We start from the raw sequence: 18,771 nt of genomic DNA on the forward strand, positions 1-18,771 counted from the left end.
TTTTCATTTGAATGTATTTGCATTTCTAACTACAGCTTTATGTTTATTCATGTAGTCCCACATTTGTAAAGAGTGCTCATGAACCCTCATTCTAGTGTCCTTTATTTTCCTCATATAAAATTGCTCTGAAAAATTGCGCTTTAATTTTAGAGGAATTGAGACCTATTAAGTGCACCAATGGTTGGTGGCCCTATGCAGGCCACTGCTACAGCATTCAGTGAGAACCCAAATTACAGAAAGGTGCTCTGACTTCATGTAAGAAGCAAGATGGAGATTTGGCAAGTGTCCACAACATTGCTGAATACAGTTTCCTAGTGTCACAGCTTGGTCACAGTGAGTACATGTGTTGGCCTGTATTTTGTTTACCCCATCTGTAACATAAAAGTCGGGCTTCGCAATAAATATTAATGATTTTTTTTCTGAAATGTCATTTCCATATTGCAATATTTTTGTATTTCTTTATGTCAGATCTCACAGCTCTGGAAGGTTGGAGCTGCAGCTTCCCCCTGAGTGAATCACAGGCTTGTTATGGCGCAGTTTGTATGATCCCAGCCTTACAGAGCCCTGGAAAGTGATAGCAAATGGACAGTCACAGTTTTCTTTGAAAAGTCACATACAAATAAAAGAGATGAAAACTAAGAACTTAATGTCAACCTTCAAACAAAAAAAGGCCTTCTGTAGGAGCAAACAGCAACAAAAAAACAGCTTTTGTTAGTTACAAGACTGGCCCAGTCTCAACTTGTTTTTAAGCTTAGTTGCAAAAAATTTGGCATAGAATATTTATACACAAAAACGCAGAACTAATTTCTCTATTGAAGTCTCAATTTCACATTAAGAACCTTATGTTTGTCACAGGGTTGGAAAAGTATGGTTTTCACCAATACTTGCTTGACTCTGGATCTGCAACATTCTCAGAAGCAATAAGATGTGAACAGAGCACAGCTTTTCTAGCTACGGTGGAAAGCAGGTAGGAAAATATCTTTTTTTAATACTTCAGAATCACTCCTTCTGATGGAGAAACTTGTAAAAGTTTTTCATTTTTTGAATTATTTGAAGTGTTTTATCAGCACCATTCAAAAATTTTGTAGTAGTAAGCCAAACAAAATAATCCATGCAGAAAAAAAAACCAAGCAAGCACTCTTCAATGTTTTAGGGCTTTCTACTTATTTTCTTAGAACAATATCCAAATTTTAGGGGTTCTTGAATTAAATAGTGTTATCTTTCAATTCCTAATTAAAGCAGCCTATTTTTTTTTTTCCTGGTGGAACGTAGTTACTACAATTTTAGTCTGTATACTGACAGGTATTACCTTATGATTCAAAAGTTTAACAAAAATATTTTCCCAAACTACCTTCTAAGCCGGATGCTGAACACATGTAGGAAATGTGCCCCAGGACCTTCCCCACCACAACCAGAATGTGGCATCTCCAACCTACCCATAGCCCAGGCAGGCTTTGCAGGCTTTGCAGGCTTCATGTCCCCTGAGGAACACGACTGCCTTCAGAGGTGGTGGCTAGCAAAGCTGATGGTTTGGTCCTGACTTGGTGGTCTGTTTTGAGACACCTCAGAGATTTGGAAAGACAATGCAAATAGTGGAATAGAACTAGAAGCCCATGTGAGCTGTTATTTGTGACTTTTCACAGAACTGGGCAGAAAAGAGAGAAGATGCTTTCAGATGAAAGCAGAAAGCTAACCCTCACCAAACTATTTTGACCACATTAAAAGCCTGTTGAGGTTTTACCTGAACTTCACAGAGGAGCTGTTGCCTTGGGGTCACACTAGTATGATAGTGATACCTTTATTTGTACCACTTAGATCAATATTGCAAGGCAATTGGTTGTGGATGAAAACTGTTTTCTACTTCAGAAACAAGCAAGCCTTTCTGGTTAGTTTGACGAGGCTGAGATCCGAAAAATATTTCTGGATTGGTCTCTTCAATACAGAAGAATGAAGGAGTTTCAGGTGGACCAGTGGTGAAACTCCTCTCTTCACACACTGGAACACAGTAATGCCAGGTAAGCTCTACATGGGCTCAACCCTCTTGACCAGAGTGCAGCTGAAATTCATAAAAGTTCCTGCTTTCCATCCCCTGGTGCTGGAAATTACAGGAGGCACTTTCTGTTGTGCTTGTAGCTGTAGGTGGCCAACACTGTCAGGCCTTGTGTTTGATGCCAATGCAACAAGCACTATCACAGCTGAGTGTCAGGTGTTGTTAAAATCAATCTCCTGCAAAGTTTTACAGAAACAGATTTTTAATGGGCTAGACTGAAGGCATTACTGTGCGGGAGTTAACAAGGTCCATGGTCTAATTTTTTTTCTGCTTTTTCACATTAGTGAACAAAAATTCACCTGACTGAGCAAAATTATTATGGACAGTTTTCTGACCCACAAGGTGCATATGTGAGAAATGAGCAGTGAACACCCAGCTGTTTTGCATTTCAACAAAACTAGCTTGTTATGCCTTAAACCAAACTTGTTTTACATGACTGATACCAGCCTTCTTGAAATTGAATTACCTGGATATTGAGAACCCCAATGTAGTTGTCAGACCATCTGCTACATATGTAAATAAAATCAAGTGTCATTTGCCCTGTGATTTCCCTGGGGTGGCAGCAGAAGATTTGTATTTTAAAGCTGCAGATTCATGGTTTTGGCAAAGATGTGTCTGTGAGACTCATTGGCCCATATCTGGGCTCTGGCAGGAGGTATTAAAAACAATGTTATATCCAGGAAGTTTTTTAATCTGTATAATCTGAATCTTCTTTTTCAAAATTTTCCTTGAATAAAAGTAAAGGTCTCATTTCTCAGAGACCAATTAAGAATTTGGTTTTACTGATTTATTTTCCATATCGCAAAGGAAAGAGCAAGACTGTGTTGCCATGGGAACTGGAATTGCAGCCGGTTTATGGGATGTTGTTAGCTGTGAGAAGACAGCAATCATCTCTGTGAAGAGCGGGCGGCGGGAGTGGCTCCTCCTGCTCTTCCGGTACAAGTCCCTGCGGCCGCCTGTGCTGAAGGCTGGGATGGAGCCTCCTGGACAGACTCAAGCTTCAAAGTAAGTCTGTGTCTCCTTCAAAGTAGGTCTGTGTCTGCTTCAAAGTACGTGTGTGTCTATCTTCACTATGAGCCTGAGCATGGGGCAGCCCAGTGGTCAGTGCCCTGGTCACCACGGTACTGAGGGACCAAGGTGCTGAGTCATTTTTTTGAGAGTTATATTCTCCATGTTATTCAACGGCAAAAAAAACATGAGAAAATCCATCAGATATAATGAAATTCTACAATGGAAAACCTGAAATAATAAAACCAGAGTGCTAGAAATGTGCTTTCTTTTATTTAAATGCCAGGTGATAACCTCACCTAATTTCTTTGCTTCCAGGAATTTGGGACGTCAGAAAAACATAGTATTGCATCTCAAGAGCTGACAACGTCACTTGCATATGGCAATGTCTTTAAGAGAGAACTTATAGGAACCCAACTCTCTGCTAAAATTTTCTCACACAGCATGTGGTACTTTTACTGATACTTTTAGATCCAGGTTTAGTTTGGTATCGGTGACTCTTCAGCAAAGAAAGGTTTGGGGCATTCTCTTGATTTAGCTAAAAATGCCTTTAAAAGTCTCCTTTTTGAAAAGAGAAAAAAGTAAAGAAAAGGCAAAATTAGATCAAGTAAATGTAAATATGCAACATTGCTCTTCCAGGTCTTTACAAAAGCATTCTCTCACTTTCTCTCTTGAGATTCTCTGTCTCTCGGGAGGCCAGAGATTACTTTAGCCCTGTATTTATAAGTCTCAACTTCTATGTCACACTTAATTATTGTTACTAACATTATTTTAGTTGTCAATCACCAAATTGTTGATTATTTTCACCCAAAATATCAAGCATCGAGTTCCTTAATTCAAGAATATATATACTTCATAGTAGAAAGTGCAGCTATTTGTATGCTTGCACCACCATACACAAATCTCTTCCTCAACCAGGGTCAGCAACTTGCCAATCGGCTTTCTCTGTCCATACTATCTTTTCTGTTGCAACCTATTCATTTCCCTTCCACCTTCCATTTCTCAAAAATTTGATTTCTACTGCAAAATACTACAAGTGAGCTATTCCATCTTTCCTTGAGCCTTTCAGTGGTCAAAGTTCCAGTTAAGTTATACATTATATTTTTCTTCATTGTATGTTGTGATACCTTTTGTTCTCCTCAGATGCCTATGCCATACCTGATTTTAAAATAGAAAGGAAAAAATACTTACAGTTTGCATTACTACTGTTTAATAATATAGGTCTTGACAGACATGTCGTCTCAGTCAAGAAGAAGGGGTGCTAAGGGGTGCTAAATAGATACTTATTTAATTGAATAGGCAATTATATATTTTTATACGCCAAACTTTGCACATTTAGCTTTCTTTCTCTTTTTTTTTTTTTTCCCAACAGTTTTTTTTTGTGTGTGTGTGTGAGAGGGAAACCAAAAGAACACTTAGTTTGAGGCTGAAGAATTCTCTAGAGAAATAAGCCAAAATCTGGTCACAATCAATACAAACGATCAAATTTTATTATGGGAATTAGCATCGTGCATACTTGTAAAATTATTCTTTTTCATGTTCATGCTATGTTACATAAGAATTCCTTCAGAATACATCTGGAACTGGGTAAGTGAATGAATAAACACAATCAAATTTTAAAATAAAATGGGCATTTTTATCTGGAGATATTATCCTGGAAAAAAAAATCTTTAATATTTCAAAGATGCTTTGATATTTTTGAATTATTCATCACAGGTTTTTATCAAGGCTGTTCTCCATGTCTGATCAAGTTTTCACATGTTAGTCCCTCTCCCAAAAAGGAGACAATAAAATTGTGCCTTTTTTAATCTGCCTGCAATTCATATTTTAATAAATGCATTCAATGAATTAATGTGTAATGTAAAAATGTCATAGTTTTGTTAAAAACAAGTCCAGTTTCTCTTTTAGTGAATTTTCGTTTCAGCTAAGTTCTTCTAAGTAACTGCATTTTTCTGAATCTTCGTCTGCATGTTTTTCAGACATGATCAATGAAATGCTGAAGAAGCTCATGTTTAGATTTATTGCTATGACATCCAAGAAGACTGATAAGATTACACACATTCCATAATTGAGAAGGGCATGTTTACAGGAGGGGCAGACAGGACAGGTGACTAAAACTGACCAACTGACTATTTCATCCCATCCACATCATACATCATATAAAGGTAGGGTCTCACTCTCCCCGACCATGGCTGGCATCTAAAGAGGACCCTGCCACCCAGGCCTGTGTTCCCAGGTCTCAGGGCCCTACATCCCTGAATACAGTTTCCCGTTTGCTGTGAAGTCCCACCCAGGACTTCTGGGTGCCTGCCCTGCAGCTACTGGAGCCACGCCAGCTCCGCACACCCAGCTCCGCTGCCGCTGGAGTGACGTCAACTCCACATCGGGCAATTCTACCCTAGGGATTTCAAGATTGAGTTTTGTATATTTTGTATATGTAGTCTATTTATTAGTAGCATTAGGCCTTTCAGTTCAAGAAGGACAGGAAACTGCTGGAGAGAGTCCAGCACAGGGCAACAAAGATGATTAAGTGAGTGGAGCATCTCCCATATGAGGAAAGGCTGAGGGAGCTGGGGCTCTTTAGCTTGGAGAAGAGGAGACTGAGGGGCAACCTCATTAATCTTTATAAATATGTAAAGGGTGAGTGTCAAGAGGATGGAGCCAAGCTCTTCTTGGTGACAACCAATGGTGAGACAAGGGGCAATGGATACAAACCAGAACACAAGAGGTTCCACTTAAATATGAGAAAATCTTCTTCTCAGTGAGGGTAACAGAACACTGGAACAAGCTGCCCAGGGGGGTCGTGGAGTCTCCTTCTCTGGAGACATTCAAAACCAGCCCGGACGCCTTCCTCTGTAACCTGATCTAGGTGTTCCTGCTCCGGCAGGGGAATTGGACTAGATGGTCTTTCAAGGTCCCTTCCAATCCCCAACATTCTGTGATTCTGTGATTCTGTGAAAGCCTTTAACCCCTTTCCAACTTGAAGTGTCTCTCCCCTTTTCCTTCTTATCACTTTTTTTTATCTAAGAAAAAGGGTGGGGGGATTAACAAGAGTATCTGCCGCAGTTTATTGTCACCTTGCTTTAAACCTTGACAGATGCAAGGACTTAGTGTGGAAATTTTCCAACTACAAATTGAAGACTCCTGAAAACAATCAGGAATTCATTTTAATTAATTTTTGCTAGCACTGTAGATGCCATGTCTTGCCTGTAATGTAGAAATGATGCCATTATCTTTCCCCAAAATTAGACCACTACATTCTGGTTGTATTCCATAATGTTAAGACATCTCAATGATACATTAGATATAGCTGTTTAACCAAAACTGTTTTACATGGTGGTGAATCTAGGTTTAATTTCTCAAATAGATTTAAAACTGTCATATAGAAAATCCTTTGTGATCTCATCCTTATTCATTTAATTATTTTTCGGTACTGTGAGAAGCTGAAAGTAAATACTTGTGTGTTAAGTCTCTTTGCTTTAGACTATGAAATATTTGTGGAGGGAAATCTTCGTGTTACTTAGGGAATGAAACAGGACTCTATTTTATCTGGTCCATACGTAAAACAAGCTAAATAGCATGAACTATTAAGTAAACTACATAGGAAGTGCCAAGAAACGAATCAAAGCAGTTGAAAAACAATTTTCTCTATTTTTCATTACTTAAATTGAATTATATCTCTCTGCTGATGTTTTACTTCTGCTAAAGCCTCTGTCAGTGAACTCATGCTAGATCCAAGAGCTGTGTTGCAGCCAGAAGGCTGGGAGACTGAGCTGGCTCTGTGCCCCATCGCAGGTCCTTTAACTTACATTCGAACATGTCACATCTTGTCCCAACACAGAGCACTATCCAGCCCCTTGACAGAGCACAGGCGGCAAGCCTGGCTATGGCCCATTGCTGAAGGAGCAGCTCCTAATTCATGTGTGACAGAAGGCAGCATGTTTCTGTGCTTTCCAACATTTATATTATGGTCCCTCTTTCTACATTCATATATCTATACTGTATGATCTATTTTAGAGATAAAGGACTGAACACTCAAGCTTTCTGGATTGTTTTGTTTCTCTTAAATCCTGATGAAGGATTTTGCCTGGATTGATGGCTTCCCTGTGAGAACTTATTTGCTGGATATTAATTGATTTTCTGTCCTTGAGAATATATAAATTTTTGTCCTTTCATGCCTTTTTTTCCAATCTCTTGAAACCTTTGGCAGGTGTGATGTAGGTCTTTATCCATCAGCTCTACAGCTGTAGTGCTCAGCGATGATGCTATCTTAACATACTAACGAAAATACAAAATGACCTCTGTTTCATCTCTGGTACCACGTTATATGTCATCTTCCACAGTTTGTACTCTTTGATCTTCACAGCATCCCAGACTGGGCACTGATGTATGTCATTACAAAAAAGTCAGGTTGCCATCTTTCACAAAGTGAGATAAACACAACTCCCTCTGCCCTTTGTTTTTTCCTCCATCAGAGACAGTCTTTTCCATACTGTGTAATCTTTACAACTTCTCTGGGGAGTGGTGGGGAAAATGAGCTGATGAACATGACTTTTGCAGTGCTCTCGAACCTACCTGAACTCCTATTGATCCCATAAACAGGGTACTTGAGATGATGAGATCCTGAAATTGTGTTATAATGGCAATCTCAATTATTTCCACTCAGCTCGAATCACATAGTAATTGAGATGTATTTCCAACACAGGTAATTTATGAGAACTGGGATGAAGATGAACCCAACGATCATGAAGAACTTGAACGTTGTGTTATGTTTAATGGATCACTACAAATGCGCTGGAACGAATTGTGCTATAGATCACCCCAAATGCACTGGAACAATTTGCGCTCTGAAGATTTACTTAATTGGATTTGTGAAACAAAAAAAAGGTATGATTACTTCCCTACTTAATTAGGAGCAATAAATGCAAGTTCAAAACAAATTGTATGGATTTAAGCAAATTGAAAAGAAGAAAGATACTGGGAATTGTTCATTTTAAAGCCAGTTGCAGTGAATGCAACACATAAAGCAAGAGCAATGAATTGAGACATTTCAATTGTACTCAGATGTAGGAAGTTAAAGATATCTGTATTACTTTATCTCTGGTTTTATCTCTTTCTGCCATGGCTTGGATAAATCTTCAAGGCAAAGGTACCTCTCTCCCACTTTAATCTCTTCCCTGTATTTCTATCTGCTTCAGGCTCACCCAGGAGAGGCAAAGATGCAGGACACTAGAGTCCTCTTTGCAAAAGAGAAAAAGAGCTTTGCTTTCCACTGTGAAACAAATAACGGAACCAAAGAGAAGGATCAGTTGCTATAGGAACCTGCAACTCTGAAAAAGTGATCAAAAGCAGAGGCTGGTGTAGCTTTGCAAGACCCTTTCTTGCACCAGCTTTGCCTGAGAAGCATGACCCTAGCACCAGGAACCCTGCAGCTGGAGCCAGGGCAGGAATCAGACCTGATGGAGGAGTATTGGGGTGCGTGCCCACGGGAAACAGAGACTTCATGGGCTGGGGGCCCCAGGCAACAACCAATAATGAAAGAACTTGTTTTGTTTACTCGGTCCTACTTTTACATTCCTGCTTCCTGGTTGTAGATGAAGTACATGTATGCATCTCCATGGAGCAGGAGATTATTTAAAGTTTCTTGAAAAGAAAGTTGGATGAACATAGGGAACTAGTAGAAGGCACAATAAGAAGGGGAAGGGAGAAGCAGTTATATAAAAAGCACAGAGTGTATCTAGTATTTGATGACTCTGCCAACAAATGTTACCGTTGAATGGCAAATAAGGCACCATGCTAACATTGAAAAATTGCTTAACTGAAAAGGAAGAGTCACTGTTGCCTTGTGGTTAAATTAGTCATACAAATGCATCATCAAAATACTGAGTGCTGCACACCAGCTCGAAGCAGTGCGTCCCGTGCAACCCTTTCTGGTGTGCTGAGCATGCTAATTTGTACAGATGTGGCTCTCTGCTCTTGGTGAGGTTACTCAGGAGGAGTTCAGAAATCATTACATAAAGACTCTGATCAGTTTATCTTGATCCTAGATGACCTTTCAAAAGTAAAAAAAAAAAAAAATAAAAAAAATTAGATCTTGTTATTTTGAATCTGGATAATATGATGATCAACATGAGTGGAGAGATGTTCAGCTGTTAATTCTCTCATATTCACTTAAGACACGTATTTACTTGAGATCCTCCATTTAAAAAACAAACAAACAAACAAGGAATGTTTTTGTTAGGATTAAAAAATAAGATCAAAATGAGATTAAATATTTAAATTCACCACGAAAGTATTTGAATGAGTTTGGTTCATTCTTCACTAAACACCTGAGAAGAAAATGTATAAAAGCTCCCAACTGAAAAATTTGATTACTTTTTCATTTGTTTACTCATTTTTCATCTAAATTGTTCCTGTTCTTGCTTTAATAATGTGTTCCTGTCCATCAAACCACAGAAGACATGGAGAAAGCTAAAACAAGAATTAGTAGTCCTTGTAAAGAACAAAATAATAGGCATCCAAATGAAAGTAGAGCTACCTTGGAGGGCTATATCTGGCTCTGGGAGTAGCAACAGGCTAATCACTTCCTCCTGGCCCATCCTATAATCAGAAATCTATGTTTGGTATGTATTGGTTCTCCAAGACTCTTAAAAACAGACTTTCCTAGGAAAAGACAACCCATTAGAGTAGGAGGAATGCATTGAGACACTGGAAATTATGTGTGGTATTAACAAAATACCAGCATTAAGCTTTCAGTACTTGTGAATAGTTTTCTACTGTATACGTAAGCTTGAGAACTTGACTTATTGTCTGGATTATGTTGTTTGGCTCTAGTCCCATGTATATAAAATGAAATTAGTAATAACATGCCAAGTAAAAATACTAAATTAGTTTTTTAAACTGATGTAAGTTTCATCTACAAAGTGTTTACTGCATATCCTGGATTGTTTAATCCAGTGCTTTTGGAGATACATATAGATGCTTTAAAGATACATATTTTTCACTAGATAGATGTTTCAAAATTATACATAGTTTTAAATTTAATCCAGTTATATGTGCTTTAAAATCTTGAAAATGCATTAGATATATAATGCATAGTTCATTGGTATTTTGGTTTGTGTGTTTTTTTGTTTGTTGTTGTTGTTTTTTCCTATTATACAAATCATTTGCAACTGCATAAAGTAAATGTCTCTGGATTCTTTTTGTATTTGGAATGTTGCTTATGGTGATCTTTTATTTTACAGATACACTGCTAAAACCTGAACCAAACTACAAACTTGGTAGGATTTTTTAGCTCTTTCAAATAAAACTTTACTGTATAGTCTTCAGACTTTGTACAGACCAGATATGAACATAATATATGTGATTCTTTATATTTCAGAATATCAAGCCTCTCATGAACCCACAATGTTCTTGCCTGAGGCTCAAGTACAGAAAAACAAAAGGACAAAAAAATCAGAGGCATGGTTTATGGGCTTCCAGATTTTTGTTCAATGCTGAGGAACTGTTTAGTGCTTAACTGTTAATCACTTTTGTGATTTGATTTATGCAAAACTCAGAGTGAAATCTTGTTTCATTTGCTTATTTGTCAACTCCAATCAGAAATTCAGGTGAGTAAAGAAAAACTGGTAATGGACGAAAATGACAGTAATTCCCTCTCACTCTATGTGGGTGTTTGTGTGTGCTTTCATTTTGCAAGTTAACAACTGTTGGGCAACTGACCTCTGGTTAGTTTTCAGGAGAAGGCTCAGATCAGAAGTGTTAAGTTCTGTATTTAAGAACAGCAATGCATTTTCCTTCCAAATATGGGAGAGCAAAACCAAGAGAAGTTGATGACTAAGATTAATTTCACTTTATGTCTTACACTGAGAGAACTGAGTTAAATGTTCAAGCAACCCTTTATAGGTAGTGAGGAGAAGCAGTTAATTTAGGATGTTATTGATCTGATCAACTTTAGACTTCAGCCTTAAAATGAGATTAACTCTGATCAGATCTCCAATGGCTACAGAGAAAACCCAAGAGATTTTGATAAAATGTGGATGTAAGGGATTAATCAGACTAATCCCAGTGGTTCAAGTTATATGAGCTAGAAGCAAGAAGTGTAAGCATCATCTCACCCAATAGCTTTCTGAAGTTACTGGTAGGGATCCTGCTTTAGAAGTCTGTAGAAGGCTTCCAGGAGAACACCTTCCTGGGATGAAAGGGAAAACTGTGCGCTGGTGAGATCTTGGTGTTTCAATCTTGTTCAAACCATAAGACAACTTCCCTTTGAGTATGTGTTTATTCAGCCTCTGGCAAAATGGAACACTGATGGGACTTGAATGTTATAGTACTAAACAGCTGAGAAGCAGCAATGCTGTGGATATGTCCTCTCCAGTATACGTAGAGCTTTTGCCCTCTGGTCACTGCTAATACCACACTTAGCCCTTTACCTAAACAGACCTTGTAACTAAATGACCACTGGAGATGTCTGTCCGGCAGTCACTGTCCCTTTGTTTCCTTCAGCTGGCTGGATGAAACCCCAATGAATTATGCTGCCTGGGCTCCAAATGAACAAAATTTTGCGAATACTGATGAAAACTCAGATAATGTCAAGACATTTTCTCAAGTAAAATAGCAACAAGAAATATTTGGTCAAAAATTTAACATTGAAATCCAAAATGTTTGCTAAATATTTAAATTTGAGGTTAATCCACCAACAAGTAGCTGAACAATACTGACACTTTTTCATAACAAGCTTGCTGAGATTTAAAACCACATCATCATTATCAGGAGATGAATGTATAACAGAGGAAGGAGGAGTGTATTAGGGCAAATTGTGTACATGGCAACTTTTTCACCTGCCTGCAGAAGGTTTAATTTGCGCTTTATAAATACTGTCTGTAGCTGACTGTTGTAGTAGTGGTACAAGTGTTTCAGACAGTGATTCTCTGTATTTCATTTACTTATAGGCCTTTGGAAAGATATAAGCTGTGCTTTGAAGAATGCTCTTATCTGTGAAAGGCACAATTCAAATTACTCAATATTTGCTCGTATTGTGCTTCCACCTCCAGGAGGATGTCCTGAAACTTGGCTTTTGTTTAACAATAAGGTCAAGTAACAAATCTCAGCCATATTAGCAGACACGCTATAGGTAGATTAAACAACTATCCCTTTGTCTCACTATATAAATATTCTCAGTTTATACACCAATTTACTAAGTGGTGTTCTAATTAGCAGTATAGTCAATCTTCAAATCTCAAAAAAAAAAAAAAAGAAAAAGAATTCGAATGTTTTAAGTTAAAATTTTTGTAAATGCCCATGTGCCTTTAGCCATAGTTCCTTTATAGTTTCTAGAATTCTCTGTTTATTTTAGACATACGTACTGCATGGAAATACTCTTCCATCATCCTTATCTCTAAGTGTAAGCCCCTTTTTCTGAGTAACACTGAGATGAAAAAACGAAACGTCACACTTTCCATATATAATCAACAATCACAACAACTTGTCTTGAGTAATACAAACAATAATTAATGTCAGATCACATATAGAAAAAAAACAAGCATTGTTTTTTGCTAAATCAAGCAAAAGTAAACCTGGCCACATGAATGTAAAGAAACAGATAAACAGAAACAACAAAGAAATGGAAACCACAAATCAATCAATCAATAGGAAAATGTTTTGTGCATTCATAGGGCATAAAAATGGAGGAGCAGGATATACTGGTTAAAAAACAACCACAACAACCATTTTTTATAGTGATATTCAGGAAAAATCCCCTTGGGATATTAATACACTGCAAAAGAGCATATCTTCCTGATGCCGTTCAGCTCATGCTGAGAGATCACACAAGCTCAGCTTTAGCTCTAAGTCTGTGGTATATAACTGAATCCAATCAGGAAATTCTCTACCCATAAAATCAAAAATTATACTTTTCAGTAATGTGACCTTGGATAGCTACTTAACTCCTCAAAAGCTTTTGGAGGTTGCCTGCTCTTGCCCTGCACTAGCCTGGGGCAGCCCACGGGTTTGTCAGAGCTGCACTCGCGTCGCTGGGATCGGCTGGGTCTCCTTCTTGCTGGATGAAGGAATTTGCATTTCATCAGATCCCCCATCTGCTGCTCTTTACATGCAGGGACTAGAACTGAATTAATCAAAAACAAATGTTTTAATACTCTTCAACATATGAAATTTTGTCTAATCCTTTACTCTCCCTGCAGTGTTATAAAATATTTGGCTCCAGAGAAGAGAGACTGACTCAGCACTCTACAAGAAGTCCTTGTATAGCATTAGGGGGAAATTTGGTCTCTCTACACAATGAGCAAATGCAAGCTATGACATCTGAACCTTTTGGCACTAAGTATGAAGCCAGCACATTTCACCATCTAAAGACAAGGCCAAACTAGCCTTCAGATCTAAATAGCATAACTTATGAAGAAAAAGATGGAGCTTCTTGATCTACAGAGAATACTAGAGCCATCCCTTGGCAAAAGTGTCATGTGGAGGGGACAATAATCTGTTCCCCATGGCCTTGGAAGCCAAGATAAATAGAAATAGTTCATAGTAATGAAATGCCCACAGATACTCAACTCAGAAAGTAAACAAATAGCCATCAGAAATTATGTCTGTGCAGTTGATGCTACCTTGGGGAAGACTGATTAATCCTTTTGAAGTCCTTTCTAGCCCTGATTTCTATATTTTCAAGAAGTCTCTATTATTTTTATTTTAAAACCTTCCTCCCCACCCCACCACGTTTTTTTAATGAAATCAAACTGCTTCAGCTAAATTACCATTGTAATTGTACACTTTCAGCATTAGTCTAACAATACCAAACCTGGTATTTGAAATATTTTTAAAAGTTGATTGGTTGTGGGTTTTTTCAAATTCGTCTTACATTGAGTTTGTAGAAAGGCAACTCCTCTGCTACTCTCTTTTTTTTTTTCTTTTGTTTTTAATACCCTTCTTCATCTTCCACCTAAAGGATGTCATCAATGAAATGTGGATTGGACTGAATTATATTAACAGCAAGGGTACATTTATTTGGACAGATGGAAGCCTTTATGATTATTAAAAGTGGGCAAGACATTTCTGATTTACAGATAAATACACAGAAGTTGACAGAAAATATATTACAATACAGGTAAACAGAAAAAGATCAAAAAATGCATAACTCGGATGACGTATTCAAGGTTAGCATAACCAGGCTGACTTCTTTCTCAGATAGGATCCTCTGTTTCAATGGTTTAAAGCAGAAGGCAACAGAATTATACTTCAGAGATCATGTTTTTAAATCTGTGTGCAGAGATTAATAAGCCTGTTTAGAGTGTATATTTTTTGTCATTCCTTTGCATAAGTCTAGAAATGCAGAAAAGGTGTGCTGTATTATAATTACTGATAGAGTTAATTAGAATTATTAGATTTTACTGCAAGTATTCAGTATTACTAGCTGGGATTTTTACTTTGTTTTACTGTTTCTCCTTTACAGCATGAATCCAAATGAAAGTTCAACCAGTTCAGTACGTATTACCATAAACTACATAGTAAAAGTAGATTTGTTGCAGTCCAAGAAATTTCAATAAGCTGACAAAAGTTCTTGCAGTTATCTGCCAAGGAAAGTATGTTTTTTTAAGATATGTAATACAATAAGTTTATTTTCCAAGAAACAATAAATGAAAATAAGAGTGAGAAAATTAGAACAGAAAGCTGTTAAATTTGTCTCCTCAAGCCTATTTCTATTATTTTGCCAGACATTTTGCACTTCAGTAACTAGAATTTTCTTTCTTTTTTCCCCCTACACTACAATGATTAAAGGATCCGTAGATGAAGCAGCATACTGGGAGAACACTGACTGCCAGCATAAAAAAAAAAAAAGGCTGTATTTGCCAGATGGACAGCAGTAAGTTTTACTTTTCACTTTCTTTGTTGGAAGACGTTTACTGAACAATCCAATCCAGTCCTCAGCCGTAGCTGCCTGGCTGTGCCGGTAGCAGCCGGGGTGAGGGAAGCAGGGCCACTTTCCCAGCTCCATAAGTCCAGATACAAAACTCGCTCTGCAATAAGGATTATAAAATGTTTTGGCTTCACAGCCTCTCCCTTACCAGCATTGCCACCAACACTCACCAAGGCTGACTTCACCTACCCCACACTTAAATCCGTTGCCTGCACAGGGTGAGCAGACACTTTGAAGGCATGATGCCCAAAACAGGTTAGAAGAGCTATGCCTTCAAAATGCCTTTTTCCTTTATTGACAGGAAAGTCATTTAGCCATCTGTGCTTTACTCAACTAACACACAGATACAGGTATCTATATTTGTATTTGCAAATGCAAATACAGTGCACAAAGACAAACCCATCAGTGAGCTCCACCATAAGAATCTTAGCTAGCTAGACAATTCTGTAAAAGCAGATTGCCCACCCCATAGGCCCAGATCTAATCCACAGCTCCCAGAAACCCTCCCACATACTCCACTAGGGGGTTAACTAAGGTCAGTTAAACTGATTATTTTGCTTATCAGTGTCTAGCAACGCTTTTATATCGCAAGACCAGCAAGAATCAGAAGGATGAAAGTTCTAGCTTGCTTTATGTACCCTGAGGGTGGGAGACAGACCCAGAACACAGCAACACGGCAGAGTCTGCAGGAATAGAAACAGGGAACTGCTGAGCAGCTAGTAAAAATACAGGAAGAAGCCACAGCTGGGCCAGATGTTTCACAGCTCAATCCCGTGCAAATGTAGAAAGCTGCATGAGGGTATCACTAGCAAAAACAATGGCCAGGGCAGTCTGAACACTTACTGAACATGAAAGCAGGCTTATTTTCTGTCCCCATCACTATCTCTAGGTCTTTGTTTTCTGCTTCCACTTATATCATTTAAGGTACAACTACAGTTTCCTTTTTCACTTCATCCTACATGGCAAAGAAGTAGAAGGAGAGTCACGAACTTTGCTTGGAACGAAATTCACCCCTATACTGAGACTGAAGTGGTGAAAGATCCTGCCCCATCCTTGTTCTTTGGATGATTTTAATCTGCATTGTGGGAGGGGGACCTAGAGAGCCCTGGGGGGAGAATCACCCTGTGACCGGTAGTCACACCACTTCATCTGGTGCAGTGTATGTTCATAGATACACACAGCTTGTTCTCTGTCTCTGCCTGAATACACTATTTACACTATGGTTAAAATTAATTCCAAGTTATCATTAAAATATGTTTCCTGTGTTTTAAATAAGAAATGCTTTTATTTGGTGCTTGAGCCACCACACTATATTCATCTGTTACTCAAAAATAATACTTCTATTCATGCAGCTAGTATTTTTTCCCTGTTTTTTCCCTTTCAAATTTGTACCTCTTTCCTACAGACCCTGAACTGTTTCATCCCATGACTCCTCCAGTTTCTGATTTCATTCATTATGGTAACGGCAGCTATTCAACCATTCATTCTAAAAGGAATTGGGAAGAAGCAAGAAAAGCCTGCAAGTAGAAATTGTCAGAGCTTGCCAGTATTTTTTATTATTACAGTAATATATTTCTGCTGCTGCAGGCAGTGCAATATGGAGAGCCGTTATGGATTGGGCTCAAGAGCAATTGGTTAAGATTAATAAATGGGTAGGTGGTGCTTTTAAATGCTATGATTGGGCTACTATCAGCAGGGAGAATTGTGGCATGAACTTATTTAGGAACCTAGGACTGAAGGACAGCACTTAACTTCATCCATCTCAAATCATTAAACTCGATCTTAGGCAATGGAGAAGGATGGGAACCTTTGACAGTGCTGGCCTCTCTTTATTAACTCTATGGGAATCTGAGACGCGTAGGTCAAACTACCTGGTTAGCTTTTAGATGGCCCTTTTTGGGAGACGTGACTTCTACTCCAAGAGACCAACAGGGTCATTGAGGTTAGTGCCTCATGATCATTGGCAGCTGTATCTTTTTAATTACTTTTTGGATCAGAAGGGTTCACAGTACATACCTTGTGTCTCTGAACATCCTCCTTGTTACGCCTGCTAAGTCCCAAAGATTAAAAGCAGTAAAAGCTATGCTCTGCCAGATCAAGTGAATAGAGATCCAGGTCCACCACTGTGTAAGGGAATACTTGAATGAGCATCAATTTGATCAGCTCTGTGACTGAGTGTCAGAATGAGTGTCAGCTTCTCTAGTCAGTGTGCAGTTGCTCAATGCACTTAACTATCATGTTTTTATCGCATTGTTCTTTTAGCTGAATAAACTAACTTGATAATAAAAAAGAGCTGTTTCATGAGTAATAACCTTCTTAACTAGTGATTGTTTTTGCTGATTGTGATTCCACACTGATATATAGCATAACAAACCATGTTTGAGATTCAGTATTCCTAGGGAGAACTTGCAATAAATGTGTGAAAATAACATTTCTGATTATATGATGCACCAGCACTTTTATAAAGCCTCTTAGAAGGCTACATTGTCTCAGACAATTAACTTATTGCTGAACAATATATATCTTCATGATTCTAACTGTGCCTCTCCCTACCAGCAAAAATGTTTGCTCTTAGAATACATGTGTGATTGGAAGTCACCAACCTTGACATGGATCCTCCCACTTGCACGAGTCCAGAGGACATCTCTATCCAAACCAAAATATTTGTGTTTAACTCCACTTGAGATCAAAGTTAGTTGTTTTTACAGTCATAGAAATTTGGTTTAGAAAGCAGTTAAAATTCCATGACAATCAAACTTGGATCACCAGCTGTGTTCTCCTGGTCCTTATAAGCGAGTCAGTCCCACTGTTGCAGAGTGAAGCTTTGTGGTTCCTCCTGTTCCCCAGGCAGTGACCCTGACCTGACGATGCCGAGCTCAGGAGGGGCTTGTGTACCTGGCCTCTTGACACATCTAGACACTAGAAAGGGATCACATTTTATCCCTCATTTCTTAATGTCAGCAATATACTGCCTGTGCCTGTTCCCTTTTCCTTGCAATTCTTCTGATTCTCCCTGAAAAAAAAAAAGAGGGGGAGGGGGACAGTGAAGACTAAAGAGAGAGAAGACTAAACAGAGAATCAAGGCTTCCCACTCCTCTGTATTTCCCTTTTGCTTCTAACAAACTAATATTTTTCTCAGATTTTTCATAGTCATAGCTACAGTTTACTCCTGAATGATTCTTCTCAAAACTGTATCTGAGCTTACAGTCCCTGTTGGAGAGTCACCCCCTGAGATGTTTCCACCTGAGCCTTCCACTGGTTTCATGTTCCTGTGGTCACATTGTTCTTCATTGTGACCTGAGTCCTCCAGGATGGTTAGTCCACCACACAGCACTGCCCAACAAAGGGACTGAGCACTACCAGTACCCATGAAGCACCCTTTAGTCTTCAGAACACCTCTGTGGGCTGTTACAGCATGGGAGACAAACTGTAGTGACTTACTTGTACGCTGCTGAGTCCCGATTTAATTAGTATTTTAACAGTACTAGTACAGATATACAAACTGAGCTCAATGTATCACTGTGAAAATGTGCATTTGTATAAATCTGCTTACCCAAAAACAGAGGAGAACACAGAAAAATCACGTTAAATGTCTGTTTCAATTTTAGAATTATGGCTATTATAGATGGACCGATAAAAGTAAAATAAGTTTTTCTAAGTGGCACTATACAGAACCAAAACAGAAAATAAGCTGTGCCTATCTAGAGCTCAGTGGGACCTGGAAAACAGCACTTTGTAATGAAACACATTTTCCTGTCTGCAAAAAATCTGAGGGTAAGATACA

At 38.4% G+C, this 18,771-nt stretch overlaps 1 protein-coding gene across 1 annotated transcript; it reads left to right on the forward strand.

The window, feature by feature from the left end:
- The first annotated feature begins 177 nt into the window (after positions 1-177).
- Positions 178-18,710, forward strand: LOC136097726 (macrophage mannose receptor 1-like). The gene is given in 11 exon segments (XM_071805515.1): positions 178-217; positions 856-967; positions 2,858-2,922; positions 2,925-3,055; positions 7,764-7,945; positions 8,257-8,533; positions 10,303-10,338; positions 10,440-10,668; positions 12,010-12,149; positions 14,523-14,933; positions 16,393-18,710. Coding segments are annotated over 6 exon segments (666 nt in total). The 3' UTR covers positions 8,393-8,533; positions 10,303-10,338; positions 10,440-10,668; positions 12,010-12,149; positions 14,523-14,933; positions 16,393-18,710.
- Positions 18,711-18,771: the final 61 nt, after the last annotated feature.

The sequence above is a fragment of the Patagioenas fasciata genome, chromosome 2, assembly GCF_037038585.1.
Source record: "Patagioenas fasciata isolate bPatFas1 chromosome 2, bPatFas1.hap1, whole genome shotgun sequence".
Lineage (NCBI taxonomy): Eukaryota > Metazoa > Chordata > Aves > Columbiformes > Columbidae > Patagioenas > Patagioenas fasciata.